Raw genomic sequence first — 27,213 nt, forward strand, 5'->3', positions numbered from 1 at the left:
ACTCAACAATGAAAAGGATTACTTTGTTGCTCGATCATAATGCTTGTGTGGACATGTTCATAACACTTTCATTATGCTTATTTTGGCATTGCAGTTTTCAAATACCACACTTTCATTTTGTTGTGCAGTCTTATTGCATCCCAATTTACAGATTTATATTACTCCCTGAAAATATGTACTTTTTTTAGTGAAGGAAAAACATACACTTTTGAGTGTGTAACAGAAGAATATGCTAACTTTAAGACATACTACTTCCTCGTTAACAGATCGTTATGTTGTTCAGTTACATCCTGCGTGTCAGTCATCTTGACAGTTGCATTTATTTTGTATTTAATTACCCACCTTACTGGATATGCAGCAGCAGGATAATCTCCTATTCACTAATTTTTCATGGAGAGAAATCTCCTCGGGTCTTTCAGAAGTTAATGTCAAAACATATCTTGATGTAAGTTCACATTGTTGTTCCAGTTGAAATATACTGTAACATAGAAAATGTAGTTTAAACATGTTCCAGTTGGCTGGATATTGATTAACAGTAATTCAAACAACTTTACCGAAGCCTCTCTACTTGACGGTTGGTCTCGCGCATCCGCCATGTTTGTAGTTTGTTTACACTTTTCACCGGCATTTGTAGTTCTTATAAATTTCATGTCCAACATGCAATGTATTGTGGGCAATATCAGCGGTTAGACGATGGATGCTTCTACACTTTGTATTTTTAACGGAAATAGTAAACCATCTGGGAACGTTTGGCATACTTTTATCCTTTATTATACTTTCGTACTAATTCTATTTTAAATACTGTTTAGAAAAGATAGTATGCAAATTGGGATGCAGCATTAGTTTGGGAACAATTGCATTTCATAATCACTGCAAGTAAAGTGAATATGCCCGTCAGTTTATTTAAGTTAGTGAATTGTATAAATATGTTTTGTTAATGCAAAAACACAGTAAAAATGTACTTCTGTCATCTCTAGCTCTCTCCAAAGGCCACAAACCAATCCACACCATCTTGCTGAACCCTCATGTGCACCTGATTGGAGAAGACGCCGCGTGCATCGCTTACATAAGACTCACCCAGTACATGGATGTCAACAATATGCCTCGCACCATGCAGTCTGAGGAGACGCGTGTCTGGCATCGTCGTGACGGCAAGTGGCAGAACATCCACTTCCACCGATCTGGCTCACCAACTGTGCCCACCAAGTGAGGTCTGTCTTTGTGCATGTCCTTTAAATAGATTCAAAACAAGCAAACAAGCAATATACCAGCATTCATTTTAAACTTTAAAACCGACCTATATATACATTTCACTACAATGTAAAGTTTATTTATAAACTAATTTCTATAGGATCACGTGCTTATGATTGAACACAGCTGGTCCTGCATTAGCCAAGTCAGTCCATTCCTAAGTCACCATAAATAAACTAAGTTTCATACCACAGCCATCTTCATTTTGAAGAACCCCCCCTTCCCCCCTACTCCTCCTCCTTTCCTAGGTGGGTGGCACGGTGGCCCAGTGGTTAGCACTGTTGCTTTACAGCAAGAATGTCACTGGTTCTAGTCCTTACCAAGCCAGTCGACGATTCTGTGCGGAGTTTACATGTTCTCCCACCATCCAAAAACACGTAACTTAAGTTCATTGACTAATATAAATCGCCACCATAGACTTGCTGCTAGTAAGTAGTTTATTTCTTCATAGCAATCCCTATTCGTTCATTAGCCATAACAGCAGGGGAGTGATTGAGATCTACCCGAGCTCAAACTCCCATCTCGGCCTGCCACGGGAGGGAGCCCCGAGCTTGAGGATCTTATGAGCTCAGGGCTCTCTCCCGGGACAGCATGCCAATCATGCTTTATAATCAATCATCAGCTAAGTGTGAACTCTTGATGTCCAGTAAATACCAATTTGTGTTCTTTTTGACACAGACTATGTTTACAGGCGTAGATTATATATGAAAAGAGACTTGTTTTGCAGGTTTTTTTACACTATGCCCTAAATTCAATCCATTTGATCACAGTGTAAGCTTTGTAAACTAACACTAGTCACGTTACAGCATCATACTTAACACTCAATAACAGCAGCACTGCTATAAATTATTTTCTTGATCATTTTTAATCTCTAGTTACTTTTCATTCACCTTGTAAGTAACATATCTAATTATATGTAGGGTTCTTTATGCATGCTTATACACACATGATTATTATGTAGGGGTGCTTAAAGTTTTTATGATTTATTTGTGAAAATGTCCATACGCACATTTCACACATAAATTCATGAGTTTACACTTACAGATGTTTGAAGAATAAAACATATTTGGCATGGTGTCAAGGTAGAGGGCTCTAAGCTTGAAAAAAACACCCCAACTCATGTTATTTTCCTTGTCGGGAAAGTACGAGACGTTGGGGTCTGAGTGAAGAGTCTAGCCTGGCCCCAGAATGCTCCCCCTATTTAGATAGCGCTTAAGTGGTGAGGTGTCGGGGGGATGGAGGGATGCTAAAGTTGTGAGATAATGAAGGTAGGACAAGTTTGGTATTCATGGTGGTTTGGTCTAATGCTGATTGGCTAATAGAATGATTGCCAATGATGTGTTAGAATTGTTGAACATCTGCGCATGCTCCTCCCAAAATTGGCAAATGTGCATACGCTTGGTTAGTGAAGACGCAATATTTTTTTTACTTGTCTAGAAAATGCTTCTGATTTAAGAATTTTTTTTTTTAAATTTGGACTAGAAATTAGATTTACAATTAAACTGAACTGAATTGAATTGAATTACACTGGGTATCAAGACTTGTTTGGCTTAATATAACATAAATACTGTATTTGTCTCAATAAAATATGAAGTGGAAACCCAAAAGAAGCTTCACATCCTTAAAAACATATATTTTGGGCTAAGGAGGCCAATTTTACTTTAAATGCACACAGTTTGACGTCAAATGGATGCACTCTTTACTTACTGTAAACACTCAATTTTTTTGAAAATAGGCTCATTTTACCACTCCCCTAGAGTTAAATAGTTGAGTTAATTAACTATTAATGAATATATTCAGCTGTTTGTGGGAGCACTTTTAGCTTAGCTTGGCATAGATCTTTGAATAAAATTAGACTACTAACATCTCATTTAAAATGACCAATGATTTTCAATCATTTTCCTATTTGAAGCTTGACTCTTCTGTAGTTACATTGTGTACTAAGATTTTCTAGGTCATTATGGCAAGGAACTTTTATTCTGTGATAATAATGAAGGAACTTTGCTGCAATACCATGTGCAGAAGGCGCAATGATATTACACAGCACCTGAAAATAGTCCCCAGCTAGGTAACTTCCAACATGACTGGCACTTGGTTTGGATAGTGATAGAGTTGACAGAAGCTGATTTTTAGATGCTGTGTAATATCATTGACAGTGTTGTGGGTAACGCATTAAAGTAACGTGAGTTATGTAATAATATTACTTTTCTAAGTAACGAGTAAAGTAATGCATTACTTATTAATATTAAGTAGTAATATTTTAATTTACTTTTTTAAAAATGTAATGTGAGTTACTTTTTAGTTTAGTTAATTTGCTTTTAAAAAATGAATTGCTGAATTAAAATAATTGTTGTCACGTTGAATCTCACATGCACTTAGGAAGAAAGGAAGATGGCAGCCTTACATTTCTGCGATGGAAACGTTCTTGTTATTTTAAACACATGGAAGTAAAGGAAAATCGGTTTATGTGAACGGACAGTGGTTTTACTCCACTAATAAGTACAAAATTAACAAACACATTGCTTTAAACTTTCATTAATCTGTATATACAGCATGTATAGCTCTGGGGTCACGAAGTTCTCTGAAAATAACATTATCCTACATTCACTTTCTGATGTTTTTTGTAAAATGTAAAAGTAAAATGTAAACAGTGTGAATCCTGCAAGTTTTGAAAGAGATTAAGCCCCAGCCAGGTCGGAAAAAGTAATGCAAAAGTAGCTCAAAAGTAAAGTAACGGATTACTTACCATAAAAATTAACCAACTATTTTTGGGGAGTAACTCAATATTGTAGTGCATTACTTTCAAAAGTAACTTTCCCTAACACATATCGTTGAGATATATCTGTGTAATATCCTTGAGTGCCTGTTGCAGACATGGTACACGAGAATGAAAGTATAGTTCCAAGACATATCAGCCTAAAAACCAACAACTTTTAATTTTCCTTCAGATTTAGTACATGATGTAACTAAAGAAGTGTCAAGCTTTACATAGGAAAAGTATTGCAACCATTTGGGACATGCCTGGAACACCTCCCTAGGTAGGCGTCCAGGAGGTAATGAAACAGATGCCCGAGCCACCTCAGCTGACTTCTCCCGATGTGGAGGAGCAGCCGCTCTACTCCAGGCTCCTTCCGGGTGTCAGAGCTCCTCGCCCTATCCATAAGAGTGCTCCCTGCTACCCTGTGAAGGAAACTGATTTCGGCCGCTTGTATCCGAGATCTTGTACTTTCGGTCATGACCCAAAGCTCATGACCATAGGTGAGAGTAGGAACGTAGATTGACCGGTAAATCGAGAGCTTTGCATTTTGGCTCAGCTCCTTCTTCACCACAACGGACCAGTATATTGACCGCATTACTGCTGCCTCTGCACCAATCCGCCTGTCAATCTCATGTTCCATCCTTCCGTCACTCGTGAACAAAACCCCAAAAACTCCTCCACCTGGGGTAAGGACTTTCCTCCAACCTGGAGATGGCAAACCACTTTTTTCTAGTGGAGCACCATGGCCTCGGACTTGGAGGTGCTGATTCTCATCCCAGCCGCGTCACACTCGGCAGCAAACCGCCCCAGTGCATGCTGAAGGTCCATGTTCGATAAAGCCAACAGAACAACATCCGCTGCGAATAACAGAGATGAAATCTTGTGGTCCCCGAACCGGACCCCCTCCAGCCCTAGGCTGCGCCTTGAAATTCTGTCCATAAAAATTATGAACAGAATTGGTGACAAGGAGCAGCCCTGCCGGAGTCCAACATGCACTGGAAACAAATCTGACTTATTGCTGGTAATGCGAACCAGACTCCTACTCTGTTCATACAGGGACGAGATGGCCCTCAACAGATCACCTCTGACCCCATACTCCCTAAGCACCCTCCACAGAATGCCACAAGGGACACGATCGAATGCCTTCTCCAAGTCCATGTGAACTGGTTGGGCATACTCCCATGAACCCTCGAGCAAATTGGTAAGGGTATAGAGCTGGTCCAGTGTACCACAGCCCGGACGAAAACCGCATTGTTCCTCCTGGATCCTATGTTCAACCATTGGCCGGATCCTCCTCTCCAGTACCCTGGCATAGACTTTCCCCAGGAGGCTGAGGACTGTGATCCCCCTGTAGTTGGAGCACACCCTCCGGTCCCCCTTCTTAAAAATGGGAACCACCACCCCAGTTGCCCAGTCCAAAGGTAGTGTACCCGACCTCCATGCAATGCTGTAAAGACGTGTCAGCCACGACAGCCCCACAACATCCAGAGACCTAAAATACATAGGGTGAATCTCATCCACCCCTGCTGCTTTGCCACTGCGGAGCTTGCAAACTACCTCAGTGACCTCAGCTTGGGTGATGGGTGAGTCCACCCCTGCATCCCCAGTCTCTGCTTCCTCAATGAAAGACATGTTGGTGGGGTTAAGGAGATCCTCAAAGTATTCCTTCCACCGCCCAACCACATCCCCAGTCAAGGTCAACAGCTCCCCACTTTCGCTTCAAAACAGCGTCGATGTGGAGCTGCTTTCCCCTCCCGAGGTGCCAGACAGTTTGCCAGAATCTCTTTGCCAACCCCCGAACTATTCCCTGGCCCGAGTTTTTGCTTCCACAACCGCCCGGGCTGCAGCACGCTTGTCCCGTCGATACCCATCAGCTGTCTTGGGAGTCCTGCAAGCCAATCAAGACCTGTAGGACTCCTTCTTCAGCTTCACGGCATCCCTTACTTCCGGTGTCCTTCACCGGGTTCGTGGATTGCCGCCCCGACAGACACCACAGACCTTATGGCCACAGCTCCTCATGTCCGCGTTAACAATGGAGTCGGAGAACATGGACCACTCAGTCTCCATGTCTCCAGCCTCCCTCTAGGCTGGATCTAGTCAAAGCTCTTCCGGAGGTGAGAGTTGAAAATCCCTCTGACTTGAGCTTCAGCCAGACGTTCCCAGAGGACCCTCAGCTTTCCCCCCTGCCAGTGGATCCAACTCACTACCAGGTGGTGATCAGTTTACAGCTCTGCCCCTCTCTTTGCCCGAGTGTCCAAGACATACGGTCGGAGATCAGATGATACAACCACAAAGTCGGTCATTGACCTTTGCCCTAGGGTGTCCTGGTGCCAAGTGCACTGATGGACACCCTTATGCCTGAACATGGTGTTCATTATGGACAAACTGTGATTAGCACGGAAGTCGCAGAGAGGCGACCCTCTTGTTCACGGGGGAAAAATCAACACATGGCGGCTAAGCTGGGGAGCTATGAGCAAGCCCACACCAGCCCGCAGCCTCTCACTGGAGGCAACTCCAGAGTAGAAGAAAGTTCAGCCCTTTTCAAGAAGTTGAGTTCCAGAGCCCCAGCTGTGTGTGGAGGTGAGCCCAACTATCTCTAGTCGGTACCGTTCCATCTCCCACACAAGCTCGGGCTCCTTCCCTCCCAGTAAGGTGACATTCCATGTCTCAAGAGCCAGTTTCTGTGCCTGACGATCGGGTTGTCGTGGTCGACCACCACCCGTTCCACAATGCACCGTCCCCTTACAGCTCTCCCTGCAGGTGGTGGGCCTGCGAGAGGATGGCTCCAGGGTGGGGCCCCATACCAGGCGACGTCACAGTCCTTGATGTCACTGAACTCATAAGGGGTTTTTGAACCACACTTAGTCTGACCTGTCACCTAAGACCTGTTTGCCTTTGGAGACCCTACCAGGGGCATTAGCCCCCAACAACATAGCTCTTAGGATCACTCAGGCACTCAAACCCCTCCACCACGATAAGGTGGCGGTTCATGGAGGAGGAGTGACTTTTGCTAATGATTTAATACGATTAAGTGATCTATGCTAAGGTAAGCTAAAAGTGTGGATTCTAAAATAGTAAGATTCAACAGTTAAACTCGATAAGGGGTTGTTAAATGAGCCCATTTTCAAAATTAAAAAGTGGAGTGTTCCGTTAAAGACTTAATCAAGCAAATCCCATATTTTTTCTGTCACTGGGAAAACAGTACAGACATACATTGCATCTCTTTTTGGTGTTGCTTGTTTAAAAATGACATGAAAAAGCTGCACAATGTGGCATTGTATCAGTATTTTGTATTCCCAGTTGTACTGCGTTGACAATAGAAACCAATAGTCACCAAGGTTGAAACCATGTGACATAAAATTATGGTAGTCCAAAATATGTATAAAAGATGTGGATTTTTTAAAAACATATTTAATTGAGATATCATTCACATTATATTAAGACTAGTCTTGCTATACCCTTAAAGAAACTGTAGTAGTTCATGTTGATGAATGCAGGTCTGGTTCTGCAGTAGCTTGTTTGATCAGGTCCAAAAGAAGCACATGGTAATTGTTGTATTTTCAGTGTAACAGCAAATGACATGAAAACATAGTCAACATTCCTGTATTTCTGCAAATTTAACCCTTAAAATGAATAATTTCCTACTTGATTAATGTCTAAAAATGTAAATACATTTGTGATGTTTTCTCTGTTTCAGTTAACGGCCTCTCCTGTCAGCTGTGCTTCAACAAGTGTCTGTTCAACTCATAGTTTGCTCTTCTGAGTCTTGTTTACATTCACCGCTGGACTTCTAGAATATAGAGAGCTGGAGAATCATTTTGGACCAGGATATGATATATTTGTATGCCAGTACATTAACATGTATTGAGTATGCTGTTTACACAATATACTCATTTATGTCAAAAGCATGTTCTTTCTTAGTACTTTAATCTTTTTTAAAGGGTTAAATTTTTGTAACAAAAATATATATGGAGCCATCTGTTAGTAATCTGTGGTGTTTGGGACAAGGTACTGTATATCAGAAATTAATCATTCATTTTTTTCTCTCTTTTAATTATTTCGTTTGATTTAGTTGTTAGTGACAGATCCCAAAAATAGCAGGTATGGTAGATCATTTACTTTTATAAAATCACAAATATGAGCTTGCTTATGGTTTTCAGTGATGTACATTTTGTGAAATTATGTGAAGTGCTATTTCTGCTTTACACTTTGGAGTATTAATAGTTTATTGTTAGCGCACCTAGAAAGAATTGTAATGTTTAATCCAACAAATTGGAAAAAGGGGAAAGGTTCAGATTTATTTAGATTTATTTTTTGCTCATGAATTGTCACACAGACATGATAAAATGGATAAAGATTGTAACAGCTCACGCTGTACTTTTGAAATGCTAATTCTATCTAACACACACAGATGATTAGACATGTTTTCCAGCCTTTGTAATGAATTCTCTGAAATTTTATTATGCTGTTGTAACAATTATGTACATTCTCTAACGTGACTGCTAATGACTCAGTAGCAGGTTGCATTATCCTATTTAGATTTAATGAATAATGCATGACGTCCTCTTTTATTCATCTTTCAAAACATGACCACTACCATCTTTAATCTTTAATTAATACCATCTTTAATCAATACCATCTTTAAAGTTGGAATAAAACAACAAAAGTTCTGCTCACATAATTTGCTACAAGTGCCCTCATGCCACAGTGTACCACTCCATTTACAGACACATACATACATACATACATACATACATACATACATACATACATACATACATACATACACACTATGTCAGACTGTACCACTATATATCATTATAGCCTATGTTACCAGAGGACTTGTTGATTTCCAAACACAACATCTAACAATAAAATGTGTGAGATTTGCAACTTGTCTTGAAATTATTTGGATTTAATGTTCGTCACCAATTCATTCAGTGAAACATCAAATATCGATGAGAAATGATCAGTTAACCTTTTTTTTTTGTAGTTTAATGACTGTAGTTCAACCTAAGTTGACCCTAGGATCCAGGAGAAACAATGCAGTTTTCGTCCAGGCCATGGTACACTGGACCAGCTCTATACCCTCATCAGGGTGCTCGAGGGTTCATGGGAGTATGCTCAACCAGTCCTCATGTATTTTGCAGATATGAAGGCATTCGACTGTGTCCTTTGTGACATTCTCTGGAAGGTGATCTGGGAGTGTGGGATCAGAGGCGCTCTGTTAAGACAGAACAGAGTAGGAGTTTGGTTCGCATTGACAGCAATAGGTTGGACTTGTTTCCAGTGCATGTTGGACTCCGTCAGGGCTGCCTTTGTCACCGGTTCTGTTCATAATTTTTATGGACAGAATTTCAACGGTCAACCTTGGTCTGGAGGGGGTCCTGTTCAGTGACCACAGGATCTCATCTCTGTTATTCGCAGACGATGTTGTTCTGTTGGCTTCATTGAACATGGACCCTCAGCATGCACTAGGGTGGTTTCTGCCGAGTGTGATGTGATGTGGCTTTATTCTAGGATGAGAATCAGCACCTCCAAGACCGAGGCCATGGTGCTCCACAGGAAAAAGGTGGTTGGCCTTCTCCAGGTTGGAGGAAAGTCCTTACACCATGTGGTGTTCAAGTATCTTGGGGTTTTGTTCACGAGTGAAGGAAGAATGGAACATGAGATTGACAGGCAGATTGATGCACTGGCAGCAGTAATGCGGTCGATGTACCAGTCCATTGTGGTAAACAAAGAGCTGAACCGAACGGCGAAGCTCTTGATTTACCGGTCAATCTACGTTCCTACTCTCACCTAAGGTCATGAGCTTTGGGTCATGACCAAAAGAACAAGATTTCAGATAAAAGCAGCCGAAATCAGTTTCCTTCGCAGGGTGGCAGAGCGCACCCTTATAGATAGGGTGAGGAGCTCTGTCACCCGGGAGGAGCTTGGAGTAGAGCCACTGCTCCTCCAAATCGAGAGAAGTGCTCCTGGAGGAGCTGGTGGAAGTGTTTGGGGAGAGGTAAGAGAGGTAAGTCTGGGGTTCTCTCCTAAGACTGCTTCCCCCGCGACCCAGCCCCAGAATAGCTGACACATGGTTAATTACTGTATATTGGACATTGGTTTACAAAAAGTGTAAAACTTTTAAGTATTTTGTCATTTAGGCAGTTTATTCCGCTGTGACCCATTAGAAATAAGGGACTAAGCTGAAGGAAAATGAATAAATGAATTTTGTCCATTAAACCCTGCATCAAACAGCATCAAACCTATTTTACATTTTACTGATTAGTAATAATTTCTCAACTTCAACCACAAATCAGCTCGATATGTGCACATTGTTTTGTTATTATAATCCAAAACTAAGTCTACAAATATTCTTAATATCTAGTCATGATTATTAATAACAAGCATTAATATGATATTTAATAATACCGTTAGTTTGTTGTTGGGGCACTTCGGAATGAAATCAATTATTGCCGACTTTTTTTCATAGCTGAATTTTTCAAATATATTTGTGTACATACCCACTGCGAATGTACTACACCCTTTAAAATCATAAAATTACAGTAGAGTAAATTACTGTAAAAAAAATCTATTATATTTTTGTGCTGTACAAATATAAATTTAAATACGGGTAAAATCCCACCTGTAGTAAGTAATTCTGGCCTATGTGAATGTACTACACACTTTAAAATCATAAAATTACAGTAAGGTGATTTACTGTAAATATTCTTTAAATATATTTGTGTACAGCACAAATATGAGTGAAAATTTGGGTCAAATCTCACCTGTAGTAAGTCAGTCTGGCCTATGCGAATGTACTACACCATTTAAAATCATAAATTACAGTAGGGTGAATTACTGTAAATATTTTTCTAATTTATTTGTGTACTGTATGAATCTGAGTGAAAATATGGGTAAAATCTCACCTGTAGTAAGTCAGTAAGCCCTCTGTGAATGTACTACACCCTTTAAAATCATAAGATTACAGTAGGGTGAATTACTGTAAATATTTTTCAAATGTATTTGTATACTTTACAAATATAAATGAAAATATGGGTTAAATTTCACCTGTAGTAAGTCAGTCTGGCCTATACGACTGTACCAAACCCTTTAAAATCATAAAATTACGGTAAGGTGAATTACTGTAAATATTTTTCAAATATGTTTTTGTATTGTACAAATATGAATAAAAAATATGGGTAAAATCTCACCTGTAGCAAGTCAGTAAGCACTCTGTTCTACACCCTTTTAAATCATAAAATTACAGTAGAATGAACTACTGTAAATATTTTTCAAATACATTTGTGTACTGTACAAATATGAGTGAAAATATTGGTAAAATCTCACCTGTAGTAAGTCAGAAAGCCCTTTGTGAATGTACTACACCATTTAAAATCAAAATTACAGTAAGGTGAATTACTGTAAATATTTTTCAACTGTATTTGTGTACTGTACAAATATGAGTGAAAATATGGGTCAAATCTCACCTGTAGTAAGTCAGTCTGGCCCATGTGAATGTACTACACCATTTAAAATCATAAAATTACAGTAGAGTGAATTACTGTAAATATTCTTCAAATATGTTTGTGTACAGTACAAATATAAGTGAAAATATGGATAAAAACCTCACCTGTAGTAAGTCAGTCTAACCTCTGTGAATGTACTACACCCTTTAAAATGAGAAAATTACAGTTGGGTGATTTGCTGTAAATATTTCTCTAAATTATTTGCATACTGTATATTTATAGGAATAAAATATTAATACATCTTACTTGTAGTAAGCCATTTTGGCATCTGGGGATTTGCTACAACCTTTAAAATCTTACATTTTTTAGTTTTAAAATCTTAAATCTTTAAAATGAAAAAAAATACAGTAGGGTGAATTAGTATTTTCTTCAATATTTATGTACTTTACAAATATGAATGGAAATATGGGTAAACTCTGACCTGTAGTAAAGCAATCTGGCCTCTGGGAATCTTTAGAGTGAGAAAATTACAGTTGGTTGAATTAGCGTGAATAATTTAGCACAAAGAGTTTTTATTTACTGTACATTTAATAACTGAAATATTGGGAAAAACTCCTGTAGTAAGTCAGTTAGTCCCTCGGAATGTGAATACACTTCAGAATGAGAAGCTTATTACATCTAGGTGAAATACCTTAAATATATTTTCCTACAGTGGATATAAAAAGACAAACACCCCTGTTAAAATGCAAGGTTTCTGTATTGTAAAAAAACAATGAAACTACAGTATACAACATTTTAGAACTTTTTCCCACCTTTAATGTAAACTATAACCTGTACAATTGCATAAAAACTAACACAAATCTTTTAGGTGTGGGGAACTAAAAATAAAAAAACTAAAATAATATGGTTGCATAAGTGTACACACCTTTAAAGGAATACTTTGTTGAAGCACCATTTTATTTTATTACAAATAACATTTAAGTGCTTTAGCTGATGTGTACTGTATGCTTGTGACAAGAGAAACTACTTTGTATGTACCGTATAGTTTGAGGTATAGTAGCCTTGTTGCCTGTGGTAAATCAGTCTGGCCACTAACCATTTACTGGAATTCAATTCAATTCACCTTTATTTGTATAGCGCTTATACAATGTAGATTGTGTCAAAGTAGCTTCAAATAAAAGGTCATAGTAAATAGGAACAGTGTAGTTCAGTTTGTAGTGTTTAAGTTCAGTTCAGTTTAGCTCAGTTCAGTGTGGTTTATTAATCACTACTGAGAGTCCAAATACTGAAGAGCAAATCCAACGATGCGCAGCTCTATAGATCCCGAACCATGCAAGCTAGTGGCGACAGCGGAGAGGGAAAAAAAACTTCACTAAATGGCGAAAGTGAAAAAAAAACCTTGAGAGAAACCAGACTCAGTTGGGCACGACCATTTTAATTTCTCCGCTGGCCAAACGTCTTGTGCAGAGCTGCAGTCTCAGTGGCGGAGGCTGGAAGCTGGCCTTAGCGAAGACTCGTCTGTCTCTGGAGCGTCACAGGAATCAGTCTCATGTTCTCCACTCCTCCATGACCACCACAGTAGCTGCTCAGGTTACGGCCTGGTCCAGGATATGGAAACCTTGGGATCATCTCGTCGTTGGTCTTGGATCGAATCAGTGACTCTGCATAGTCTGAGGGCCTCTGGAAGAGTATCCCCAGGTGGAAATGGAGAATAAAGAAAATAATTAGCGTAGCTGCTGTTCATAGTGTATATAAACAAGATGCAGAACCTGTGTGGAAGCCCACTAAGTGGTGCACTGAGTGTATGCTTTACTAAACAGATAGGTCTTCAATCTAGTTTTGAATTGGGAGAGTGTGTCTGAGCCTCGGACGTTATCAGGAAGGCTATTCCAGAGTTTAGGAGCTATAAATGAGAAGGCTCGACCTCCTTTACTCGACTTTGCTATTCTAGGTACTACCAGAAGCCCTAAGTTTTGAGATCTTAAAGAGCAAGTTGGATTGTAGCGAGACAGAAGATTGGTTAGATAAACAGGAGCTAGATTATTTAAAGCTTTATATGTAAGAAGCAATATTTTAAATTCAATACGAAACTTAACAGGCAGCCAGTGTAAGGAGGATAAAATTGGGGTGATGTGATCAAATTTTCTAGACTTGGTAAGAACTCTGGCAGCTGCATTTTGTACTAATTGAAGTTTGTTAATAGAGGATGCTGGGCAGACAGCAAACAGTGCATTACAGTAGTCCAGCCTAGAAGTCATAAAAGCATGGACTAGCTTTTCTGCATCTGAGATGGATAGCATACTTCGTAACTTAGCGATATTTCTCAGATGAAAGAAAGCAGTTTTTGTGACATGGGATATATGATTTTTAAAAGTTAAATTACTGTCTAATATGACACCCAGATCTTTTATAGTAGAGCTAACGCTAACTTTGTATCCCTCTAATTGTAGGTTGAGTTGTGAGATCTGCTGTGTAGAGGATTTAGGCCCAATAAGTAATAATTCTGTTTTGTCTGAGTTTAAGAGATAATTGTTGGTCATCCAGTCTTTAACATCTTTAATACACTCAGTTAGCTTGGACAGTTTAGACGTCTCGTCAGGTTTAGTTGAAATATATAATTGAGTATCATCTGCATAGCAGTGAAAGTATTGTAAACAGCAAAGAGCCTAAAACTGATCCTTGAGGCACCCCGTATTTTACTGGGCTGATTTGTGAAGGCTGTCCATTAATATTCACAAACTGGTAACGATCAGCTAAGTATGACTTAAACCATTGTAGGGCCTGTCCCTGGACACCAGTAGACTTTAAGCGATTATTGAGGATACCGTGGTCAATGGTGTCAAATGCCGCACCAGATTGAGTAGAACTCTTCTAGATATACTTTGTTCTTCTTTGGTTCTGTCGATGTAATTCGCAGATGATCCCTAAAATTGCATGCACGAACATCTGGCAAATATCAAATCTAAAACCAATTTTACCGAGCTCATTAATAAAGTGTTCTTTATTAATCTGGGGTCGCCACAGCAAAATGAACTGCCAACTTATACAACATATGTTTTACACACCGGATGCCCTTCCAGCCGCAAAAAGAAAGCGTATGAAAATATAACATTTTGTCTCTGTCAGAGGTTAGGACAAAAAAAATCCTTTCAACATAGAAATAACTTTTATGAGTGTTATGAGTTAAAACAGTGTCAGACACTCTAAAAAAAATTCTGCATGTGCTTGCCTTGTTATTTTACTGATAGGCCTGTTTTATGTTCTGAGAAAGCCAACCGTCAGATGGCACATGTTGGGTATCATTCATTGAACAAAGTTCTGTTTAGCATCTTATTGTCATTCACATGAACAACAATGTTGGTTATGTCTGAACATAAACAGCTGGGAATCACCTTTATGCTTGATCTGAGGATACAGTAGCTGTCTGTGCTGATAAGGGGTTAGTTCACCCCAAAATTCTGCTAATTACTCACCCTCAAGTCGTTTGAATTCCCTGAGAACACAAATTTTAAAAATCTCATTTAAAATCTAAAATCTCTAATCCTCCATAGACAGTGACAGTCCCAAGATGTTCAGAAAAGTCCAGAAAAGGGTCAAAAATCATCAATACAAGACATTAGCCCCTTTCATACATACAGACCTTTCCGGAAAATTACCGCCAATTTTCCGGAAAGGTCTGTATGTGTGAACAGGCCCTTTTTGGAAATACCGGTAAATTTGTTCCGGGTTTTTTCCGGAAAGAGTTGTAACATTACCAGTAATTTACCGGAATGCTGCGCTGTGTGAACGCATTAGGAAGATTAGGTACGTGCACGTCTAGAACGTGCTGACGTGAGACGTCTGATTTAGCCAATCAGAACACAATTAACTGCTAGGAGTTAGTCAGATAACGTTTATATGTTCATCTTAATACCAACAGTGTAAATAATTGTCGATAAGATGCTTATGATAAGCCGTTGTTTGTTTACCTTCAAGCTCTGCTTCCTTCAGTTGCTTGACGAGTTGCGTGTGCCCGTGAAGCAGCCGGTGAGCGCCAGCACACACACATATCATCTACATCTCGACTTGCGAAAGTGTCGCTCTATATGTTTTCATCGAAGTTGTTCACTATACTGATCCATCCACAGAGTTTGTAATGTAGTCAAATGTTTACAAATTCAGGCCCAGCCGTTTAGAGGTCATTTCTGGTTGATGTCAGAATTTACAGGTATTTTGTAATGCATGTGTGAATGGTCTTTTCCGGAAAAATTCTGTAACATCCTCGCCTGTGTGAACAGCGCTTTTTTTTAATTTACCGGTAAAGTCTTGCCGTAAATTTTCCAGATATTTACCGGTATTACTGTGTGAAAAGGGCTATTGTCAGCACAAGCAGTGGCAGTTCTAGACTAGAGTAACTGTGGGGTGGGGGGGTGGTTGGTGGTACACACTTTAACATACTATACCAACTGCTTAAACAATTATTCAAAGTATGTTTTATGCATCACTCTTCATAAGATAATTAAATAAACTCAAAATAATCTTCCATGTTAGTGACAAGAAACTTTGTATTGTAGGATAATATTTTTAACATTCAAGGACATCAAGGCACCTGCACCTGTAAACTTTAACAGATACAGTTGAAATACATTTTTTTGCCCTCCCAATTAATTCAAAACTAAAAAAATTTCCAAGTGATCTTAAAAAAAGGACATTTTTACAGTATTTACTATAAAAAAAATAATTCTTCTGGAGTCATAATAAGTTTTATTTCTTATAGTTTGTCTTAAATAAAAGAAGTGTTTAATAAATAAAAATACAATGTTAAAGTCAGTTTAATTAGCCTTCTTAAGAAATATTTACTGTATATTTTTTGATTGTCTACACAACAAACCAGTTATACAATAACTTGACTAATTATTCTAGTTAACAACCTAGTTAAGTCTTTAAATTACACTTTAATCTTTTAACACAACTATCTTGCAAAAATAACTAGTAAAATATTATGAACTGTCACCATGGGAAAGACAAAAAAAGTAGATATTAGAAATTAGTAAAGTAAAGTATTATGTTTAAAATGTGTTGTAAATAAATTGTGTGTTTGAAGACTCGTGCTTTATGTCATTACTGAAAACAAAAATGAATGAAGGCAAAACTAAATGAGTTGAATATTACTTCTACATGAATGTGAATGAAAACTATTACATCTGTTCTCTAGTACTTGCAGACTGTTTGTAAATTCAAGACCGTATTTTTTTAACGTAAAACTTTGTACACTCTATTTCTGATTAATAATAGCCTCTACGTAGCTGAGGACTAAAATCGCTATTGAAAACAGAAGTCTAATAAAATCAACAGTGGACACTTTGATAGTGTTTTACAACATGAACATGACTAAAGTTGAATTTTTCTCATTACCTGTGTCAATTTGGGGTTTAACCTCTGTCGAATGTGGGAAACTGATGCACGCAGCACCGTCACTGACAAAAGTGAAGGGAGAGCAGAGAGAACAAGTGCACGCGACATCGAGAGCATGCAAGAGAGGCCTCAGACGTATCTCAAAAGGGGTCTGGATGCAGACCTGGTGCAGTGCAATCTGAGCTGCATCCAATGCTTTTTAATGCGCTCACCTAACCCCACCCCTAACCCTACCTTTTACAGTAACGTGACTCCATTGAGTGCATTGTTTCTGACATTGCATCGCTGAGTGATGCAATCTCAGCTTGCATCATAAAGGCTGCATCCAGATACTATTGCATATCTCCGTCTACCACCGATGGCTGATCTCGCTTTTAGTTGACACAAAAATAAGCGTTCAAATTTAGAACTGCCACTGAGCACAAGGAGACTTCGGTGTTTAACTGCAATCATACACTTTTTTTAAATCTAAAATATCTTCATTTGTGGGCTTCACAGTGGCGCAGTGGGTAGCCTGATCGCCTCACAGCAAGAAGGTCGCTGGTTCGAGCCCCGATTATGTCAGTTGGCATTTCTGTGCGGAGTTTGCATGTTTTCCCCGTGTTGGCATGGGTTTCCTCCGGGTGCTCCTGTTTCCCCCACAGTCCAAACACATGCGCTATAGGTGAATTTAATAAGCTAAATTGGTGTATGTGTGTGAATGCAAGAGTGTATGAGTGTTTCCCGGTGTTGGGTTGTGGCAGGAAGGGCATCCGATGCGTAAAACATATGCTGGATAAATTGGCGGTTCATTCCGCTGTGGCGACCCCTAATTAATAAAGAGACTAAACTGAAAAGAAAACGAATGAATGAATGGCTCTTAATTTGTACTACTAGGATGAAAACAATTTTGGAATGACATTAGTGTGATTAACTAATAACAGAATTAAACATTTTGGGTGATAAACAAAAACAGAAGTTCATGCTCTTGGTTCAACATTAGTAGTTTAATAAGAATGAAGCTGATCTTTCTGATCTATGCTAACAGGGCAGATCATCAGCATTTATAAGCAGAGGTGGCGACTTCGCAGTAGGGGAAATTTGGAACTGCATATTTTCCACAAACTACTTCTGATTCCAAGGGAGTTTTACAGTTTACATGCAGTTTGTTTACACATTCTGGACACATCACACACCAGTGTTAAAACACCATGTAAAAGTTCCCTGTGCATATTTGACTTCAAAGAAAATAAGGTCATGGTAGAGATTAACATTTCGTATTTTATTTTACATCATTGCAACAGCAGAGGAAAACAAACAAAGAAAAAGAAAACTGCCATTTGTTTTATTGACTGGCCCTCTGTTCTACTGTTAGCGCCTAGAGGAGCATCACAAAAAGGGAAATGATACAAGTCAAGCCCACGAGCACAGCGTTGAGGGGGGATTCAATTATTTGTGAATTCGATTCAGCCATACTTAAAATAAAAATACAGAAAATGGGATTGACTTAAAAACATTCATTCAAAACAAACAAACAAAAAAAAAACATTCATTTAAATGAGTTTCCAATAAACACAGATGTCGTTGCATTGTCACAGAGATGATCTGAACACGCGCGCACACACATACATACTCTGTACAGTAGATCAGGCAGATAACGTCTCCCATCAATTTTGTAGTACAGTTACAGCAAAACTAACAGGTTAATGACAGACAATGTAGATAATGACAGCATTCTTAGCGAACGTATGAAAAACCAAGCAATTTCGTCCACTTAAAAACTGATGAAGTCTCACTTAATCAGAGTAAAAACCATTCAGAAGCATTCTGAGAATAGGAAGGACTACAGCATGATATTTATTCATTATTTTCAATTGCCAGTATAAATACATAGCGAGTTATTTTAGATATCTGATCGCTTGCACTTGATTAACTGCGGTTACAAACTCACATGCCCCAAAGATATTTTGTTGATATTTGATCAGGTCAGTAGTGAGATTTTAAGCAAGTAATCTGACATGTTTACTTTTTAATTACAGCGGTTCATTGATGCAGTTGTACAGCGGTTACAGGAGACGAAGGAGTATATGACAGTGTTTTTAACATTCTCTCTCAAAGTCCATTATGTACAAAATTAGCATCCAAACTGACCCATGTTTCATTATCATGTTTAATTCTGCTTCTACAATACGACACGGCAACCAATATGACACGCACGCACTCAAAAAAAAAGAAAAGAAAAGAAAACATCAACGTTTCATACGATTCACTCAGCAATTCAGAAGAACACTATCTTTGGTCACAAAATGAGAAAAACAAATGAAGACATTCAGCCATGAAGCATTTTAAATGTTTCCATTATTTGCAAAGAATGAGCAATAAATAATAAACAATGATGATGAGGAAGATAAAATGGCATCTGGTTGCCGAGCGAAGGATAAATTCTTGTGTTTTAAAAAGGCTACAGACAGGTTTGCAGAGTTTTGTTTCAAGCGTCTGGTCTTCCAGCAGGTGGAGGTTGTGGTTATGGTTTGTCCTGCTGTTCTGCGGGTGGATGAGGCTCTGGCGTACAGTAGCGCTGGAGCAGCTGATGCAGGTGCTGCTGCAGGTCATCGGGTCGCAGGCTTTCCGCCGTGTCCTCCAGTCGTTCCAGGTGGGTTTGTTTGGCTTCTCCATCCTTCACCACTGTCCGTTTCTGTGTGCGCGTCTTATGCATGCGGGTCCTACAAATCAACAGATGACAGAGTTACTAAAATATTTTTGAAATAAGAGAGTTCATTATTTGCTGAAATAATTCAGATTAGTGACACTCTCCAAACATTAAATGCACTGACACACAGTGTTGTGGTGGGGTAGCTGCAGTTCACCAATGACCCGGGATTACAAAACCAGGCGTAAGTGTCAATTTTTGGAAACTGAAATGTGTGAACACTTTCCATTCATGTGTGGTTTATTAGGATAGGATACATCTTTGACAGAGATATGACTATGTGAAAATATGGAATCTGAGGGTTTAAAACAATCTAAATACTGAGAAAATTGCCTTTAAACTGGTCCAGATTAAGCATATTAAGCCCAGCGATGTGCCGATGTTTGAAGTCATGTAATGCGAACTAGGCATTACTAATCAAAAATGAAACAGAGTCTTCATGGAAAAAGATTTTTACTTAATATTCAAATTGTTCAGATTATAGTGGAATGAACCACCAACTGTTCCAGCATGTGTTTTCCCAGCGAATGTGCTTCCAGCTGTACACTCTCATTCACAAACACTCATACACTGGTCAATTTAGCTTATTCAATTCACCTATACCGCATGTCTTTGGACTGTGGGGGAAACCGTAGCCCTGAAGGAAACCCACGGAAACACGGGGAGAACATGCAAACTCCACACAGAAATGCCAACTGACCCAGCCGGGACTCGAACCAACAACCTTTTGGCAGTGCTAACCACTGAGCTACTGTGCTGCCCTATTCAAAATATTTTTGGTATAAAATGAAAATGAATAAAAGTTTACTTTTGAAATGTATTTTTGGCTATTCCCACAAATTTGCTAGTGCAACTTGTTGTCTATGGTCACATTTATCCATAGCTTGAATGTAGCTACATATGAAACCATGTAGCTTTTCCAATACAGTAGCTAGCTACTTTTCCCAGCAGGAGAAGCTTGACAACATCTTTAGTACATTCAGTGAACATGCGATGCTCTGAAGCAGCACAGCATCAGCTTACAAAATCACATACTGCACAATGCTTAATTTGAGCCGGATCTTGTTCCGGAAAATGTCAGATATTCATGTTTTGCGTTCCGGTATTTATTTTAATGGATCTGACATTAACTTGTGTGTGGTGAATAATAATGTGTGTGTTTGAGAGAGAGAGAATGTGAATAAATGCAAGCGAAGGCTGTGTGGATTGTGTATGCACGCACACACACACACATCGGTAGTCACCATGCGCAAGTAAAAGCAAAAGTCACGTTTAAGGGTTCAAGACACCCTAGAGTATTTTTTTTTTTAGATTTTCATTTAAGACAATGTTAGCATCTGTCAGCTTAAATTGTGGGGAAAATTGGATCATTTGGAGCTTTTGTCAGCTAATTTTATCTTCCAAGTTTAAAATAATTTTGGGGGCGGGATCAAAACCGGTGACGCAGCGCGAATTTGCTAGTGGAGTGATGACACATCAGTTTCTTATTATTATTCATAGCGGAGTTTTCTTATTTTATGAGAAGACCCTGCTTCTTATTTATTCTTGACTGTATGTGCTTTCCGATGACAGATTACTATGGACAGACCACAGACCTGCCAAGCTGTGAGACTGCGTCACCGCATGACACACAGTATTTAGCCATTTGTAAAGGCTTGTATGTGTTTGTTTCCATGATACATGGAGTTTGTTGCATGGCTTTCCCCGCAATGCTGGCAGGGCCGATACAACTTGTTTGTGTTTAGCAAGCATTTTTGTATGGAGAGCTGTACGAGAATTTGAGAATGGCAGACTTTGTCTTTTATCAGTTCATTACCATTCAGACACATTGCCTATATCCATGCTGCTTCGTTTACACATGTTTAAAATCCTCCAGATCACCAGCAGGGTTAATGGTTGGAAGAGATAGCGAAGAGACCTGCTGCACTGCTATCCACTGGGGATTCAGGAGGAGAGAATTTTTCATTTAGTGTTTATATAAACATGATAATCTTTATAATGATATAACAAATTGTGGTTATATATTATATGAAACTACTAACAGCCTATCATTTTGAGGTAAAATTCTGAGGTAGACTTGAATTGAAAAAGGGGGTTTCATGACCATTTAACTATTTGCCCTCAACAATATTTTTAGCCAATCAGCTTTCTTATGTTTACAATCACTCTCATTGGTTGTTGATTGTTGTTTCAGAAGCGGTGAGCAGCGAAAATAAATAATGGCATAGTGGCCTGCCTAAACAATATTTGTGTTTTCAAAACGGCAAAGAGGCAGTCAAGCATATTTTCATTTTTTTAAAACCATGAGTAAATCTGATAATGAGCCTAACCAAATAGATATTGAATATTGATGAAACTGTGCCTTTGGATCAGAATAGCAGGAGACAGAAGCAAAGCGATCTCAAATTAGCCAGAAAACATGACAGAAGAAGTAACTGTGAGCTCTTCTTGAAGATTAGACTGAGTGAGTCATTTATTTAATTTTTTCACTTGACACATAAAAGTGAACTGAATAGTGATTGTTCATTCGAATTATGTTTGTAGCTACATGTTTTTATTATTCATGACTGATCTATAATGTTATATGGCATAAAATAATTAAATGAGCATTCAGAAATGTTATGCTCTTTTTTGCACTATCATCATTTAATGAGGTCATGTTCCAGGAAAACTGACATTGTGTGGTAGACGTCGGTCACGGTCACTTTTATTTCCTGGTTTTGTTCCGGGAATTATTCATTTACAAAATTAATTATTTATACTGCATAAAGCAGTCTGTTAATTGACAGTTTTCCATATTTTGTGTTTTTTTTTTCATTTATTTATGCTTCTGAAATGCATTGTGGGAGCTTTATCTTTATTTAAAAGTTTCAAAAAATAATTTTATTGACATTTTTAATAGTTTGATGTGATTTCATGTGTTTGATGTGATATTGTCTGAGTTGGTTTCGTAAATTATGGTACAAAAACCAAGCAAAAACTGGCAATAAACATTGTTTGCTAATCAAAGTTAAACTTTGAATAAAAGTTCATAAACAACTTTTTTAAGTGTCATTGATAACATTTGAAAGGACAAATGTTTGTTTTCTTATGGGATTGGAACATCATAAGGGTGAGTAAATGTTTTTTTTATTGTGGGCTGAATTAACTCTTATTCATTCATTCATTTTCTTTTTGGCTTAGTCCCTTTATTAATCTGGGGTCACCACCGCGGAATGAACTGCCAACTTATCCAGCATTTGTTTTACGCAGCGGATGCCCTCCAGCCGCAACCCATCACTGGGAAACATCCATACACACTCATACACTACGGACAATTTAGCCTCCACAATTGACCAATACCGCATGTCTTTGGACTGTGGGGGAAACCGGAGCACCCGGAGGAAACCCACACAAACTCAGGGAGAACATGCAAACTCCACACAGAAACGCCAACTGACCCAGCCGAGGCTCAAACCAGCAATCTTTTTGCTCTGAGGCGATAGCACTACCTACCGCGATACTGCGTCGCCCCTGAATTAACTCTTTAAAATAATATTAGAGTCAGAGCAAATCTGACTTTAAAGTTCACCTCTGTAGTAATGGGAAGTGTCAAACATTCACAAAGATCTTTTATCTTTACCTCCAACTGGAATGGAATATTGAGTGGGAATATTGAGTGGAATGGAATATTGTTGGGGAATTTTTGAGGACCATTCCCTCTTAATAACAGTAAGAGGTGTGGGGTTAAGAATAGTGTGGCTGAAGCCATCAAACCGATGTCAACAGAGGACTGTCACTATAAAATAAGGAAGCAAATGGTCAGACTTTGAATTAACTTTTTTTCAGTGGATCAATTTGCACGGATTGTTCATCTAAAGAATAACAACATGCGCTGGCAAAAAAGGCATCGCAAATTTTGATTTCACACAGACTTTAGGGTCAGAATGAAAGAAAAAAAAGACCTTTCTTTTAACCTATTGTGCCATTTTTCTGAGCCAATAACTTCTTGGAGAAGAAAAAAAATGGGAATTTGATTTTGTCTCTGGAAATCAATTGGATAACAGGGTCATTGTAGATTGTTATTGGTCGACCTTAGGTGATTGACGGGTTGTCCTGCCCCTACACCAGTAAATATATTTCAGTGTATACATAAAGATACTGCAGCATTCCATTTTATTCCAAATTATTTTTTAATAGATTAAATAACCACTTCCAAAAAAGACTTGTCATACCTGAATTTAAGCAAAAAGTAACTAGTGAAATGGAGCTTGGCAAACGGCCAAGTTAGTACTGGAAGATGTTAGTAAAACAACACACAGTCATTTTTAGAAAGGCACAAAACCTTCAGCTCAAGCATGCCTCTACAATGACCTCCACGGGCTCTCAACTTTCTATTATAGAATCAATTTTTAGTCAAATTGAAAACACATGCTGTGGATGAAGAGCATTTGTTGCAGCTTTGGTGGATTGAGTATTAATAACTGCTCTTTCATTAATCGCACCATTCTCCTAATTAACTACATTGTAAACTGACATGCCATTGTCCAGACCTTCTGACCACTGATCCATCTTCTTTCACAGTCTCTTTCTCAACTAAATGAGGCAGAAGCACTTTCTCAAAGCCGTCTACATAACTCAAAGCCTAGACATATGAGAGAGATACAATTGAGCCAAGAACAGAATACAAATATAAGACATGTAATACTACCCAAACACTAGTGCACACATACTATATATTTCATACAATTTAATCTGAACCACATAGTATCTGAATAACAGGTATAAATTATAATTGCATTAGATGAAAAACAAAAATTTAGACCTTTTCAAAGTCATCTTTGGCTGATGGGAGATCAGATGAGAGGGAAGGGTCTCCGATGAGTTTTTCCATTCGATCACCTTGCACTACCATGGTTTTGACGACCTTGCTGACCTTCCGACCTTGAACAGGCTCTTCTTCAAATTTAGATGTTGTCGCCCCAGCATAAGAAAGAGGTTCAGAGAAAGTCACCTGAAATGCACAGAGATGATTTTACAGTAATTTACCACTGAAGCAAAGCCCAAAGTATACATTGTGTAAAACACATAAACAATGTAAATTAACATTTCAAAGCATAGTCCATTTAATACTATGCTGAACACAGATGCTTGACACATGGGCACTGGGAAGAAAATATGAAGAAACTGATAACCAAACATTTTTGATTGCAGTTGGACTGAAATTGATACAAACTAAAGTCCAATCAGATTTCTACAGTACCTGTTTGCCCTTCCCTTTTGCCATACTCTTCCTTTTACCTGTTCACATGAAAGGGTAGGAGTATCTCGATTCTTTTTTGGTTGTTGGGGTGCCAGATAAAGCTTGATTTAAACTTTCACCTGGCACCGCATAACGCACCTCCGGACAAAGCTTTTATACTTGAGTGCTCAACGTTGAGATATTGTTTACAACGAAAGGGGGCGATCAAAAAGAGCCCACTGTAAAGTCAGACGGCTAAACTAAGTAGAACTTTCTAGAACTACGTCATATCATTAATATTATTGAAGATTTTTAACTATTTATTTGTATTATTTGTATTATTTATTTTAATGATTATAAAGATTCTTATAACCATTTAAGATTTTTTTAAATCAAACTTTGATGCATCACTTGCTTTTTATAGTTTATTAAAATATGAATGACAACAGAACATGGGCTGCTCTACAAATATATTTTTTATTATGGCAAGAATAAAAGCATACACACACACACATACATATGTATATATATACTGACGTTTTTTTATTTAATCCACTCTACAATCACTCCACAATTCACTACTTTCTGTCCTCTATTTATATGCTAAAAAGGCAATAATGGTCCAACATTCCTGACCATAATCACCAATCAGTATATTGTTAACTGATGGGTTCAGATATTCCTTTCCAGTTGTCAAATAAATAATTTGTTACTTTATTTTAGTCTTGTAACTATTAAATTGTTTTAAAAGGCACCTAATTTACCCCTTTTTAAATATTTAATATTAATATTATGGTTCTTCTGAGTGTGCCAGTTTAGGTTCAGTTCAAAACACAATTCATATTTTTTATTATAATGTATTAAAAAGTGTAATTTTGGGGGAGTGTACACAGGTCGTTGTTTTAGGGGTGTGTTGCTTCACAAGAAAATTAGTTTCAACTTCTCGCCAAACTTAACAAGGGGGCGGAGCCAAGAGCTCCTCCACTTTGTGTATGGCAACAGACAGGCAGACAGAAAGAAGCAACATGAGTGAGAGGACCAGCATTCAGCCATACATGTACAACCCGGACTCAGACACAGACCAAGCAGAGACTACAGTTGACGAATCAATATTCCTAATGTGTCAGAGTGGTAGTTACAAAGTCATTTGTGTCTTTGTATAGTGTTACAGACAACTGTGTGCTAGTTTAAAGTTCCGAGCATGTACACAGAGACTAATAACCACACACACTGTATTAACTTTGACTGAGGCTATAACTAAAGGGTGTCACACACCGAATGCGCCGCTCAGAGCCACGACACGTCGCGCACATGACAGTTGAAAGTATCACACACCAGACACATTCGCATGTTATTCGCAAGTAACCTGCTTAAGGCAAGTTTGTTATCACCAATGGAGTGAAGCGCACGTGAGGAAACGCACTCACACTTTCCAGCCCCACCTAGTTGAGATGAGATGAGGAAGCTTCTGTGACCACATTAAATGCAAACGGCTGAAGTTTAAGGAAGACGCAATGAAAAGTACACATGTTTGCAAACCCACCTAAAGTTACAAACGATGGCGTCGATGAGAGCGATCATGTGGTGAATGTTGATCCGCCAGCCGAGATCAATCAAGTCTTTTCGGACAGAGTGCTGAAAGACTCAGTGGATCAGCGGTTTAATGACCCGAATCTCGATACGTTGCATTCACTGCGTGTTCAGCGCAAATGTCCGCTAAATAAAAAATCTCTGTTGCTCATTCGCAGGAAGACGATGAAGGCTCTTGTGTTGAGCCCAATGAGCCTTACATCTAAAAATAGAGCAAGGGTGTTCCTTTGGTGACATCGCTTTGACTCACACACTGAAAATGGCGGACGTGAAACACCAAACTGAGGATGTGGTGATGCGCAGCTGTCAATCAATATTGGTGGGCAGGGGGACCGCACTCAAGTTGTGGTTGATCTCAAAACCGCTCCAATTGGTGCACCATTTTTATGTCGCTAAATTGAAAAAAATGACTGGGTGTGTTTATATCACCCAAATATGACCTACACACATCTGTCCAAACTACTTGAAAAGTAGATTTTTCACCATAGGTGCTCTTTAAATTCAAAATTGTAATATATACATCAGTGTAAAATCTATGAATGGAGGAAAACATATTCTGTAATTGTGTATAAAAACCACATAGGTCTCCACTTGGCCTCTCTTTGATTTTGACAAACTTATCCCTGAAGTTTTTCAAAAATTGTACAAAATCTTTTCTCCTTTCCCACTGTTGCAATTAATTTCTAGCCAAGAATTATTGGTCATCTGGTTATCCCTATGATCACGAATGGACGGATCATAAAGTTGTCTGTACAGTCGTACTTGTTTCAGAGAAAATCTCTTCTAAGTGTTTCATATTCAACTCAAATCAAGCGTGAAACCGTGCGCTCTGCCAGCCGAAATCATGTCACGTGCA

The 27,213-nt window shown here is 38.6% G+C and overlaps 2 protein-coding genes across 6 annotated transcripts in view; one reads left to right on the forward strand and one right to left on the reverse strand.

The window, feature by feature from the left end:
- Positions 1 to 8,902, forward strand: part of camk2d1 (calcium/calmodulin-dependent protein kinase (CaM kinase) II delta 1) — a 174,084-nt gene extending 165,182 nt beyond the window's left edge. For 4 of the 5 annotated variants that reach the window (XM_056462189.1, XM_056462188.1, XM_056462191.1 and 1 more), the window contains 2 exons: positions 978 to 1,211; positions 7,707 to 8,902. In XM_056462189.1, coding sequence (XP_056318164.1) covers positions 978 to 1,210 — 233 coding nt within the window. In that variant the 3' untranslated portion in view covers position 1,211; positions 7,707 to 8,902. The remainder of the gene's footprint in view (positions 1 to 977; positions 1,212 to 7,706) is intronic. The other variant, XM_056462190.1, reaches the window with a different exon arrangement.
- Positions 8,903 to 18,097: 9,195 nt separating this feature from the next.
- The window catches only part of ank2b (ankyrin 2b, neuronal), a 165,224-nt gene continuing 156,108 nt past the window's right edge, over positions 18,098 to 27,213 (reverse strand). The window contains exons 42-44 of the mRNA XM_056462194.1: positions 24,351 to 24,539; positions 24,079 to 24,170; positions 18,098 to 19,559 (exon numbers count right to left, since the gene is read on the reverse strand). Coding sequence (XP_056318169.1) covers positions 19,361 to 19,559; positions 24,079 to 24,170; positions 24,351 to 24,539 — 480 coding nt within the window. The 3' untranslated portion in view covers positions 18,098 to 19,360. The remainder of the gene's footprint in view (positions 19,560 to 24,078; positions 24,171 to 24,350; positions 24,540 to 27,213) is intronic.

Source organism: Danio aesculapii, chromosome 7 (genome assembly GCF_903798145.1).
Source record: "Danio aesculapii chromosome 7, fDanAes4.1, whole genome shotgun sequence".
Taxonomy (NCBI): Eukaryota; Metazoa; Chordata; class Actinopteri; order Cypriniformes; family Danionidae; genus Danio; species Danio aesculapii.